The sequence below is a fragment of the Antechinus flavipes genome, chromosome 1 (genome assembly GCF_016432865.1).
Source record: "Antechinus flavipes isolate AdamAnt ecotype Samford, QLD, Australia chromosome 1, AdamAnt_v2, whole genome shotgun sequence".
Classification (NCBI taxonomy): Eukaryota; Metazoa; Chordata; class Mammalia; order Dasyuromorphia; family Dasyuridae; genus Antechinus; species Antechinus flavipes.
Window position 1 is genome coordinate 77,373,762 of NC_067398.1, and position 13,251 is coordinate 77,387,012.

The window sequence follows — 13,251 nt, forward strand, 5'->3', positions numbered from 1 at the left end:
TTTTTTTAAAGTAGCAATAGCAAAAATCCATATCATACATTCAAATCAGAAGGATGTTTTATTATTTTTTTTCTAGTTAGAGGATTTTAAAACAAACCTATACTGGTTCAAAATGTCAAGTGTGTAAATACTTCTTTTCTAATTATTCGCGGGGGTGAGCTTTGGGTCTGTGGCTAGTAGCTTCTTTTGCCTAGCTGCTCCTCTGTCCATTCAGTTTAACAAAGAGTTCTGTCTTAAAGCCAGAGAAAGCCAGGAGGTAAGGCGAATGTGTCAGTTAGAACAGTACCATGTGGAAGTGCTGGGGACGGAGAGGGAGCTGGAAATATGGGAAGAGGGGTGTGGTGCGGAAAAGGGGGATGGGGGGGACGACAGATTTTTTTCCAATTTTTGTTAACGAATTGCATGTCATGTGAAATGTGAATTCTTTCCAAAGTATTTTGCTGGAAACCTCACTCCATGCGTGTATGTGCATGTATGTGTGTATGCGTGCGCGCGGGTGCGTGTTGCTGAAAGGGCACACGCCACACGCCTCCCAGGTCGTCTGTGCTTTAATTCAGTGCCAAAGTGCATAGGTTTAAAGATAGAAATCCAGAAGGACAACTCCCATCAAGTCCTTGTCTAATATACCTCAAGGTGCCAAAAAAGGAGAAATATTGAGAAACTTTTTCCTTGAAACAAGAGACACATGATGCATCTTTAAAAAAAAAACTCATCCCGTGCACCTCCTTAAAGGAGAGTTTCTAAGAAACGCACTTGAACTCAAACGAAGCGCCTAGCCCAGGGTTACGGGACTTTCTGAACCAAAACCTGAGTTTCTTAGTCACTCCCCTTTAGCATGCGCTTCAGTTATTCATTATTCATGTTCCGGGGCGTGTCCTATGCTGGGTCTCTATATAGGCAAGACTTCAGCCGAATGAGAGAACAGATGGGAGGAAAGAGTTACAGGGAGCAGCAGCCTACAAAGAGAATAAAATAGGGAACGTTGTTTCCTTATTTTATTTTATTTCCTTTTAAAATAGCATTATTTTTTCTTCTATCAGCATTCAGTTTTGCAGCAGATCTTCTTATTCTAGCTTATATATTTCTTGCGTTTTTCCCCCCTGTTGGGGAGGGAGACAGAGTGGGAAGGAAGGAGCTAGTAGTAGAAGAAATAGATTTAGTAAGAGATTTAAAGGGCTGGTTGTAACTTGAGAAGTTGCGAACCAAAATTGGCTCTTTACTGCTGGTTTTATTGTATTGGTATATAATAACACGATTATTATAGAGGAAGAGTTGCGGAGGAGTTCCAGCAAAGAAATTCTTGCTCTCTCCTAGGTTTAGGGTTGTCCTGTGTGTCCGTCTATTTCCCAACCCTCCCCCTTGTCCCCCCTCTCTTTCTCTCTCTCTCCCCCTCGCTCCCTCTCTCGTTGCCGCCTCTACAACACTGTCTTTAGCCCTCCCCTCTGATGGTTGCTATGGTGTCCAAGCTTTACTTGCTCTGGGCAGCTGCAGCAGCTGCACTGGCGCTGCTGAGCCGGCTGGCGGTGGCCGTGGGGCCGGTGGTCCGCTGCGAGCCATGCGACACGCGGGCTCTAGAGCAGTGCAAGCCGCTGGTGCCAGACTGCGCTGAGCTGGTGCGCGAGCCGGGCTGCGGATGCTGCCTGACCTGCGCCCTGCAGGAGGGCAACCCGTGCGGGGTGTACACTGAGCGCTGCGGAGCAGGACTCAGCTGCCAGCCCCAACCAGGAGAGCCCAGACCTTTGCAAGCGCTCTTAGATGGCCGGGGCCTCTGTACTAACGTGACCGCCAGCAAGCTGAAGGCGTTCCTGATGCAAGGACCACATGCTACAGGTAAGAACCCATGAGAGAAGCAGAGGGAGGGATGGAGGAAAACGAGCAGGAGGCAAGAGGGTTTGCCATGTGTTTGCAAAAGTTAAACCTAGAAAAGACCTTAGACTGCGTTCTGCCCAACCTCCTCGTTTTACAGCGGAGGAAACTGAGTCCTTCTAGTGGCTTGGTTTCAGTAGAGAATTGTATTCGGAACTAGGGAATCTCAATTCAGGGCTTTGAGGATGTCAGGCTGTCCTGCTAATTGAGAGACCGTGGGATGAAACCTGATACAATTTTCTCGGGGGCGGGGGCTCATGATTAGAACCAACAATTTTCTTGGAAGCTGCTCATCACGAAAAAGGGACGCAGTGAGGAGGAAAGGGGGAATGGTGGGTGGAGAGAGGAAATACCCTGAACCGAGTAGTGCGGAAGAGAAGGTAAACTGTTGAGGCGTCTGAAAATGCGTGTATCTTAGGTGAGTTTGAGGGGAAATTCCTGGAGAAGGCGATTCACCGTAGTCTCCCGAAAGCCTCCAACTTTCAGAGAAGCCTGGGTTTCCTCTATTCTGCCTGACGTGGGTGCAAATGAATGGGAGAAAGGGGACAGAAGTGCATGCTAGAGTATCCTCCAGGTTGCTTGAAATGGGGGAGGGCTGCGGGGGAAACGTCCCTGGCTCGAGAAACCCGAGGCTTAAAACAAGCTCCTCCTGCCTGGGTTAGCTGCAAAACCAATTCCACTATCTCAGTTGGGGGGAAGGGAAAGGAGAGGCGATCTAGAAGCAGCTCTATAAGCATTTCCATTCTGCAATTTGCTGCGGGGAGGAAGAAAAGGGGGGGTGGGTGGACGGGATTTGAGTGGGGGGGGGCGATTCGGGATGGACTTGAAGGAGGAAGTGAGGAGAAGGCTAGGATTTGGCAAAGAAAGATGTACTGCTGGCAGGTCCCTGAGCCCGCGGCAAACACGCAGTGACGCTGTCTGGAGGAGCGCGGTATTTTATTTATTTATTTTTTTTTTAACGGACCAGGCAGATTTTTCCAAGTCCCAGATGAGCATTCTCCTTACTGTAATTATGGGAAAGAAAGTTCTTACAATATCCCTATGAAGCCAGACGCCAATAATACTCATCATCAACGTCAGTATGACTTGAATATGTGTTTTGGTAATTGACTATAGGGAACAGGGGAATTGAGACTTCTTTTTATGACCACAGAGAAAGAAGATTTACATTCGGCAATAAATGGAGAGGCAATATAGAATAGTGGATAGAAGGTTGGTTCAGAGTCAGTAAAATCGAGGTCCAACTCCCTCCTATGACACATACCAGCTGGGCAAGTTATTTAACTTGTCAGTGTCCCCAGCAACTACCTACGGCTTCAAATTGCCCTCTTGCTGATCTATGTTAGTGAAGGGAATTTACTCACTGGGAGTAGCCTCAACAGATGAAATCACTATTTTAGATCAAATAAGAGTAATAATAGCTGTCTTAAAACAAACCCTAAAGGTTTCGCAAAGCAGTTTGCACACATTCTCTCATTTTGATTCCTATAATAATCCTTCAAGGAAGATATTATAATGGTCATTACTACTTTACATATTAGGAAATTGGGGTTAGAATCTATCAATTACAAAAGGTCACTGTAATATCACTAAATACAAAAGGTAAGATATGAAACCAGCTCTCCCTCTAGCAAGATGCCATGCTGCCTTCTCAAGTGAAAATCATTTTCTTTTTTGATGATGGGTATTGATTGCTAAGAATAGGATTATTGAGGATATAACTGAATATATGTTTTTTTTTAATTGATTAAAATGTTGAATGGATATTTGTTGATTTTTAAAATTATCATATAGGTGGTTGTAATTTTGGGTATTGTGATTGTTTAAAAAAAAAAAAAAGACCAGGTGACTTCTTAAAACCATCTGAAAAAATATCAAAAAAGTAATTGTATATGTCCTATCAAAAAAACCACAGACATTGTGACACACATTTTTCAACTTCATATTAGGAATACACCAATCAATGAAACTTTGTAATCTTGGGGAGAGGGGCAATTCTTGCTTCACAAGGTTTTAAGTGTTCACTAAATCAATTTTTCCAGTCTTAATTTTCTTTTAATTTCCTGTAAGGGAAAAGGATATGAAGTCACATCAAAGATCTACTGAGTATCTGCTCTGCACTAAAATAATGAAATAAAGGACTCTGATCCATCCCTTTAAGTAGCCCTCAGGCCTGTGCATTCTTAGGGAGAGAAAAAATATAAAAAATTAAATAACAATTTGAAAAGCATAAATTACAATTATAACCAAATACCAAAGAGATGTATGCTGTGATTAATAATTTCTACAGGAGTTCAAAAATCTCCTTAAGCCACAAACAACACAAATTTAGATACTATTGACCAGAGAGCAAGTTTCAAAGTTGTCTGAAAAATCTTAGTAATAAGTTACATTTTGTGCAATTAGGCTTTACATTTATACAACACTTTTCAGTTTACATTATCTTTAGCAAGCCTGTGAGACAAATATGATAGCTATTAGACCCATTTTACAGATTTAGAATCTGAAGCCCATAGATGGTAAGAGATTGATTTGCTTATAAAAGAATGCTAAAGAAATAGCAGAGGCTTAAATCCATGTCTTCTAACTCAAAAGACTACTCTCTCTATAACTAGGCACCTTGTGTCCTGCTTTTTTTCCCTTCAAATTAGGTCCCTGTGGTTAAAAAAAACACACACTGAATCTCAGGAATGTCATTCTTTTATATTATTATTATTATTGGCTCCCATAGAGGTTGCAATACTGGGTGCCTGCCCAGAAGCTCCAAGTCGGAAATTGTGACTGATTTCCCTTTAGCCATGGTGCCTGAAGTAGTAATCCCGTAACAGTGAGAATCACAATGGTATTATATACATGTATACATCCTGGAATTTAAATCATATTTTAAAATCAGAACTTATTGTGAGCATTTCTTTCAAAATGTAGGAATCACACATTTAATATTCTCCATTAAAGAGCTGAAACATGAGATTTTGAGTAAGAGGAGATCTTAGAGGACTTTAGATCACTCCACTCATTTAAATTAGCAAAAAAAAAAAAAAAAAAAAAGTCTTAAAAGCACCTAAATGACCAGCCCACTCTCACCCAGGTAGTTAATAGAACAGTTAAGATTAGAATTTAAGTCCTCTAACTGAAAACTTTAACCTTTCTCTACTCTACCAGCTGCTGTTTCTTTGTAACCTTAGAGATATCAAGGGATACTTGAAGTATCATATTTTGTAGATAGTAATTCAGTTCATCTAATCCATTTGATGATTGAATGGCCCTCTGAAATAACTCTCTAAACTAAGTGTTTAGATACTTTTGGAACTTGCATTGGTAATGTTGCTAACAGATTTCTGATTGAGGTCCAGATTCTAGAGATGATCACAGATGATATCTGCCCCCTTCTGGTGGAAAATGATGAAAAGCAAAACAAACTCTTCTCGCTATGTAAAAAGAGACTCCTCCCCCTTCCCCCATCAATTAACAAATAAATTCATTTTGAAATAATGAGTTTTAATAGCTTCTAAAACCAAAGTGACTAGCAGTTTTAGGAATTTTTTTTATAAATATTGTCATTAGTCAAGAATAATAGACTCTAAATCTATAATTTCATTGACATGAGAAGCTCCTACCAATTTAGATTGACAATTCTGTTTTCAACTGAAGGGCTTCAAGAATTGCCTGGACCAGAGACATCAAATTTTCAACGCCCCAAACTCTGCAATATAGTATATTATATTTAAAGAAAATTGGGATTGTTTAACAAAATAAATAAAAGTACAATAATACAACATAAATAAGACCAATTTGTGGTTTTCTAACTCAATAGTTTTGGGAATCCATTTCTACTTGAGTTTGACACCACTAGCCTAGAGCATTGAGGGTTTAAATGGCTTCCCTTAAACACAGAGCCACCATGGATTGGAGACAGAACTTAAAACTTAGGTTTTCCTCTCTTCAAGACCAACTGTCTATCCACTAAGCTCACTGCCTTTAAATACCTCAACAATCAATAGTCCTGTAGAGTTCACCTTCTACCATCTAAGATAAGCAATATCTCTTTATGGAACAGAAATTCAATTGTTGTAAGTTTTGCTCTTGGTAAATAATGAACATTGTATTCTACTTTTGTTTGGTCTCTTTCAAGGAAATGCCAGTGATGAAGAAGAAGACCGGAACACTAGCAGTATGGAGAACCAGGCAATTCCCAGTGTTCCCCGGGTATCTGATTCCAAATTCCATTCACACCACACCAAACTTGACATCATCAGGAAAGGACAAGCCAAAGACACTCAGCGCTACAAAATGGAGTATGAGTCACAAAGCACAGACACACAGAACTTCTCCTCTGAATCCAAACAGGAGACTGAATATGTAAGGATTCTGAGTTTACTTTATCCTCCTTCCTCCTACAAGCTCCTCCCTTCCCTCACTCAGTGGACAATAATAGGTGAAAATTTGTATATTGGCTCTTGACATACATCACCCAAAATGTTCATTACCAAGCATTTTTTTTCCTGTTATTAGTTACATTGGAAGTTAATATTTGAAGTGTTTAACAATGACAGAGGGAGGAAAAAAAAAACACTTTGTAGCTGAGCTTTAGTATTAGTTGTCAGGAGTATTAATAACCCCCATTTCAGTTCAATAAGCCACATTTATAATCTGTAAAAATGGAATGGTACCATCTGGAATCTATGCAAAGATAGAATGGGAAACGCGTGGTAGACTAAATTGTTACCATGACAAATTTACTAAATGATAGAACTACTCAAGAAAATGATGTCTTTTGAAAACTTACCCTGCCTCTTTTGCCTACCTGGAACGGGCTCATTCATTCAGGAAATACAAACTGAGCTTGTAAATCTGGGATAAGTGCTGAAAAGTATACAAAGATCAATAAAATGCAAATTTTGTCATTAAGAGCAATGTAGACTATCCTAAGAGACAGAAGGATACAAGCAATATAGTTCAGGGGAAGATAACTTTTTCTAGTTGCAGGAATCAGGGATATCTTAAGTCATAGGATATGGTTTTAGAACTAGACTTTGAAGAATTGGTAGAACGGAAATGGGAAGTGCTAAAGAAAGAGCGCACTAATTAGAATTCCATTTTAATCAGTTTCCTCGTCTTCTAAAGAGATTTATAATAATTACCTTTAGTTACCAAAAATTAATACTCATCAGTAATTTAAATAATAATATTAATAAACCCTTTCCAGCATTGTTGTCAGGCTAAAAAAAGGTGAGATTCTAGAAAAAGTTTGCAAACATGATGACAGTATGTATACTGTTGTTGCTGTTATTATTATTATTACTGTACCACAAATAAATATCCTTCTTGGATTTCTTCTCAGAAGTGGGAAATGGATGTAGTGGTAAAAGTGTATGTGTTTATACAAGGGTGTAAACATGAAGTTCCTATTTTCAGGTGCTTACATGCCAGATGGAATTCATAGCTAATCCTTAAGTGGAAATAACTGAGCCCATAGAGACTCAGAAGCAGAAACCCTCTGTATATCTCTTGACAAAATTCAGGGTAGACTGAAGGAAAAAGAGGATGATGCAAAAGAAATTCAATGGAACCTACCTTTATAAGAATTTAAGGCTATTAGATTAATGAATTTTTTTTTAATTAGTGATTTATTCTAAGCTACTATAGGGAAAGAACTTATTTTTTTTCTATTCATCAAATAACCAATAGGGGCCATGCCGCAGAGAAATGGAAGACACATTGAACCATCTGAAGTTTCTTAATGTCTTGAGCCCAAGAGGGATTCATATTCCAAACTGTGACAAGAAAGGATTCTATAAGAAGAAGCAAGTAAGTGATGAGATAACCTTTATGAACTTTTACTTCCCAGACCTCAGTGTTACCAATTCTTCACTGATATTCAAAAAACCTTGATGTCATAGTGATATCTCAAGTTCATTTCAGATTCTGTGGAAATACTTTACTTCTCTTAAATTATCTAATTTGGGGTTCTTGTTTGTATGTTTGTTTTTGACCTATCTCCTAACAATTGGTTTAGATCTGTCTTCTTCAAACATCTTGGAAGTTTTTCAGAGCTTTCCAATGATATGGGCATATTTCCTATCATCGTGGAAAAAGCAATTATTGGGATTACTTTTAAAATCAGGAGATATATATGCTTGAAAGCTACCTATTATGTATTACTTGTTTGACCTTGCATATCATTCACCTTTTTTTTGAAACTCTCAATTTCCTTATCTCTAAAGCAGGGGATTGGATCCTGTTCTAAATGTGTGCTTGAAAGCACAACTTTGACAATCTGAATAAAGAGGACAGGTTCATGCTCCTAAGATACAGCATATATTTTTTTTTCCTTTGAAGAAAAAAAAAAACATCAATTTTTAAGTGTGAATTTTAGCTAAATAAGTTGTCATTAATATCATAGACAGCTAGATGACAGAGTAGATAAGAGTTCTGAGCCCGGAATCAGCAAAATTCATCTTCCTGAGTTCAATTCTGGCATCAAATACTAGTGGCATGATCCTGCACAAGTCTTTCAACCCAGTTTGTTCCATTTTTCTTGTCTATAAAGTGAGCTGGAAAAGAAAAGGGCAAACCATTTCAATATATTTGCCAGAAAACCCCAAATAGAGCCACTAAAAGTCAAACACAGCTGGAAAAAAAAAAATAAGCAGCTAATATCTCTGACAAGAGGGGGAACTAGAGATGGGGCAGAAAAGCATTTTGTTGAATTTTAAATATATAGTCACACAGGTATTAGCATTATCCACAGCACAGTAAAGGAAATGGCACATGTTTTCTAAGTGCTTAAATAATCTAAAGATAAAACAAAATACATAGACCAGTCATGAAAGGGATTTTATTATCTATATTATGGTCTCCTACCCTTCCTGGATTATTCCTTGGATATTTTGTTCCTATGTAAAATTTTGCTTAAAATTATGTAAAATTGCATTAGAAATAGCAACCAAGATTAGCTTCCTTCAGAACAATTTATATTATCATCCATATGTCATTCTAAAATGGCCAGCATTATTTATGGGAAATTATATGTAATGATCTAATGAGTCTAGCAACTGGAAAGAGATAAGTCTAAGATTTTTCTTCTTCAAAAGAGAACAGTTCCAAGGATTGGATCATATTTAGCTAGGAGGAGAGGAGAAGACTCCAGGAGAATGTAAAAGTGATTCTCAAGCATGTGAAAGACTAACATCTAGCAAAGGGGTTGGGTCTATCCTATGGTCTGTCATAGGATCAATGGTTGAAGATACAGACAAGGAATTTTAGAATCCTGTTAAAAAAAAAAAAAAAAAAAAAAACTTTCCAACAATGAAAACTGTGTAAAAGTGGAATAGATTGCCTGAGCAGAGAGCAGGCGTCCATTTAACCAAAGGATTCAAGTGGATTCTAAGTGATTTCTTGTTAGCAATATTGAAAAAAAAAGATTTTTGGTTAGGTACTTTGGATTAGATGGCCTGTGAGATCCCTTAACAAAAATAAGCTACAATACTGAGTAAACAGATGTCTGCCTAACCTCAGCTTTCAAAATCAAAATAATAATGGATGAACTTTTTCTTTCTTTTTTTTTTTTTTTGTTACCACATCAGAGCATGAGCAAATAGAAGCCAGCAGAGGGATTATTGCTTCCCAGAATCATAGAATTAAAGCTAGAAGAGACTCCAAAAGCTGTCTAATCCAACTTTCTAATTTTTTTAAGATGAGAAAATAAATGAGAAATTTTCAGAGAGATTAAATGGCTTGTCCAACACAGTAAATTACAGAAGCAGGATTTAGAACCATGTGCTCTAACTCTTGCCAATTACAGCAAAATGCCTTTATAGAACACTGTAACTTAGTCAGTCGTTTGTTTCCCCAAAAATACAAATTCATTTTTTTTTTTTCTGAATGGACATTGAACAACGTACTGTGCTATAAATGCAGCTTTGAGGCATGAAATTTACGAGATTATCTTGTCTTTATGTCATCTTCTGAGTCATAATTTTTGTCTTGCATTAATTAGATGCTTAATGATCTTGAGATATTAATAGTGACCTTACATCTTCCACCCCTGACTCTGCAAACAGGATCAGAGTTCTTCACCAGAGTATTGAAGTATCCTTTACTCTGGGCAAGAATAGTCAGAAACTTCTATGATCATGATGCTAGGAAGAAGAGGCTGCCTCCTGACCTGTATGTTTTCTTCTATAGTGCCGCCCATCCAAAGGAAGGAAGAGGGGTTTCTGCTGGTGTGTGGATAAATATGGACAACCACTCCCTGGATATGATGCCAAAGGGAAAGGAGACGCCCACTGCTACAACTTGGAGAATAAATAAGTGCCAGATGCCAACTCCTGTGGAATCTCTGTATGGCCACAGAATTCACCCATCAGAGACTTCTGGAGTAGTTGGGAGAAGGCATGGACCACATTGGAGTTTCACAAGTTCTGCCTTCTCTTAATGATTTAGGGGATTTTATTTTAGACTCTATGGACACTGCAGCTGTGCCCTGCCATTGCTCCTGCCTTCCTTCTCGCCTTCTCTACAATACTAAGGGAGGTCTGAATTCCCATGTAAATCTGCACTATTGATCCCCAGAGACAGAGAAAAAGGCACTTCAGAAAAGATTCAGGGAGTCTCCACTGACTTTAAAAACAACAAGAACAAAAAAAAACAGCCTGTGATCCATTTGATCCCAAAAGATACTGTGTGTTATTTTAAAGAATTTATAGAGTGTACACTTTTTAAAATATAAAAAAGAAAAAAAATAAGGAATTTAAAATTTTAAGCTTTTCTTTAAACAGGTCTGATGGGAAAAAGTCTTCACGGGTAAAATGTTTTATAAAAAAATCTCAAAGAACTTTTTAAAGAATCATGTTTCTAAAATAAAGACATGGCTATTTTTCTCTGTAAAATATATTATGAATATTCTGTTAGTCTGTATTTAATATAATTTTTTAAATAAACTTTATTTAAATGTAACATGTGAATATGAAATGTTACACCATCATTTTGAAGTATGCCGTTGAATCTGTACAAGTTTAAAAAGAAACAAAAAACCCCATCATAATCTTCTCCTTCCAAGATAAATTTATCAAATGGAAGAAAAAACATAATTAAAATGTCTTTTGCTTTTTGGAAAAAAGAAAAAAAATCCTCAAATCATAGATTTTTTTTGACCATGAAATCTAGACAAATTATCTTCCACAATTTCATTAAGATATTTTATCCCACACTGTACATTTACCACATAATTTGACTTCAGTATGCCTTGTGTTTGTAGTACTCAAGGGCAGAATGGAGCCTTTGCTTTTTTTTTTTTTTTTATTTTATTTCAATGTATTTCTTTTTTCTTCTTGTTTTAGTTGATGTGGAGCTCAATTGCGCCTTATTTTGCACATGTGACTGTCACTGCCATCTGTAATGTGCATGGATCAGCTGCAGGCAACAGCCTTGATTTTCATTTCTTGCCATGGTGAATTGATTTTTAACCAAAGTGTAGAAAGAAATTCTTGGAATGCCTGATTATTATAAATAGGAAGCCAAGTGTAGTTCCACTTTCCAGTAGTTAATGAAAAAAGCAATTTTGATTGTCCTTGTTGCTTCATATAAAAGAAAATGTCGTAAGCATCAGCCAAATGTTGTCATCACTCAATAGCCTATGGTACACTGCATCTTCACTGAAGTGATTGATTCTCTGACTTTGCTCATTATTTTTAAACTATTTTGAATGGTGTGGATTGAATAAAATCCATGCTGACATTTTTGTGCTTTGTAAAATGAAAATGAATCTTATCATGAAGGGAAAAAAAAATAACTCATTTTCTTGAAATACTGTCTCGCTCTCCTATATTGGGTAACATGATAATCTTCTGTGGCTCTGCCTCTGAAGCAAAAGCAAGGAGATGGTTTCATGTAAATAAAGAAGCCAATTTTATCATGTTTTTAAATACAATGGACTGCTTTATGAAGTGGTGAAGAAATATGCTAGGATTTTATCTGGAAAGGGGGAGAGTGATACTTTGAGAAGTAAGTTGTAGTCCCTTTGTAGCAGTTTAAAAAAAAATCAGGCAATGCAGATTTATTATTATTTCTTTGCCTTGCTTTAAAGCTCTGATAGACTTAATCATAGTTCAGAACTTTAAGCATTTCTATGGTGCTCTGAGACAAAAGACTCAGAAACAAGGAGTAAGGTGAAGCTTTTGCCTATAACTTGAGAAATAATAATCTTATCTTTCTGTTGTCTATATAGTCATATTTGTAAATCCAGCAATTTTAAAACCAAGCTTCTTGTTGGGAATATGTTCTCTAAAATCCAATTTTTAAGAAAATTATCATTTCCCCCTTAAAAATAATGTAAAAAATAACAAAACAAAGACTAAGCAAACAGTGGAGACTCATCAGTGACATAGTGTTTAGCAGCACGTAGAAAATCATCTGTATTTTTAAAGTTTGAAATAGTTTTCTTTTTTATAATATACAAATATATGCAGAGAAGAAACATTTATAATGAATTTTGAGCATATTATATACCATATAGTCAAAATAAGTAATAGAAATATATGCTAGATGACACTAGATAATGTGCTAGAAATATTAGATAATATAAATATATAGACAATTGATTAAAGGATTCTATATATTAAGGAACAGACCTACTCTATTTTTAGAAGCCAATCTCATTTCTATTAGAATACTGATAGCTTGAATCAAATGGTTTCTGATTGACTGAAATACTTTACATTGATTTGATTCCCAAATGTGTGTAGTGTACTGCCATTACACCTCAAATGGATTCTCTTGGGAGGAAATAAATTCATGATTAACCAGCAGATTCTGGCTATTGACCAGGTTTTTGTTTTTGAGAGAAGGTATTTTTTGAAAAAAAAATTAAGTCTTGCGATGTATTTACAAATAGTAAATAAAATTGTTTTTGTTATTAAAAAAAAAAAAAAAAGAATCGCTTACCCCCTTGTTCAAGAGTTGACTGCTTTTGTATTTTAACTACCCTAGGCCCTATGTCCAGCAAACATTCCTGGTGTGAAATCCAAATGATTCTTATTACTGTCATAGGCACACTCATACTAGAGAAGAAGATTGTACTCTTTTCTCTTGTTTCCATTTGCATTAAAACAAAAACTCAATTTAACTAGTAAACTGCATGGATATTCTGTTGTTTTCCTAATGAAACACTGCATGAAAATAGACATTCTTTATCATTCATGTAAGTGAATGATAATCATATCACATAGCACTTCCCCCAAACAATTCTGCAAGATGAGTTCTAGAATTATGATCATCACCCTCATTTTATAGATGATCAATTTACCTTCTTTTAGCTGACATTTCCTGTCAGCTAAAAGAAGGTAAATTGATCAGCATGAAAGAATACAGTAAAAGGCTCAGCAG

General features: G+C 36.8%; 1 protein-coding gene across 1 annotated transcript; it reads left to right on the top strand.

Moving 5' to 3' along the window:
* Positions 1-915: 915 nt before the first annotated feature.
* IGFBP3 (insulin like growth factor binding protein 3) lies at positions 916-12,999 on the top strand. The gene is made up of 4 exons (XM_051984511.1): positions 916-1,830; positions 5,999-6,225; positions 7,555-7,674; positions 10,054-12,999. The coding sequence occupies exons 1-4, from the start codon at positions 1,446-1,448 to the stop codon at positions 10,177-10,179; spliced, it is 858 nt and encodes a 285-aa protein (XP_051840471.1). The 5' UTR covers positions 916-1,445; the 3' UTR covers positions 10,180-12,999.
* Positions 13,000-13,251: the final 252 nt, after the last annotated feature.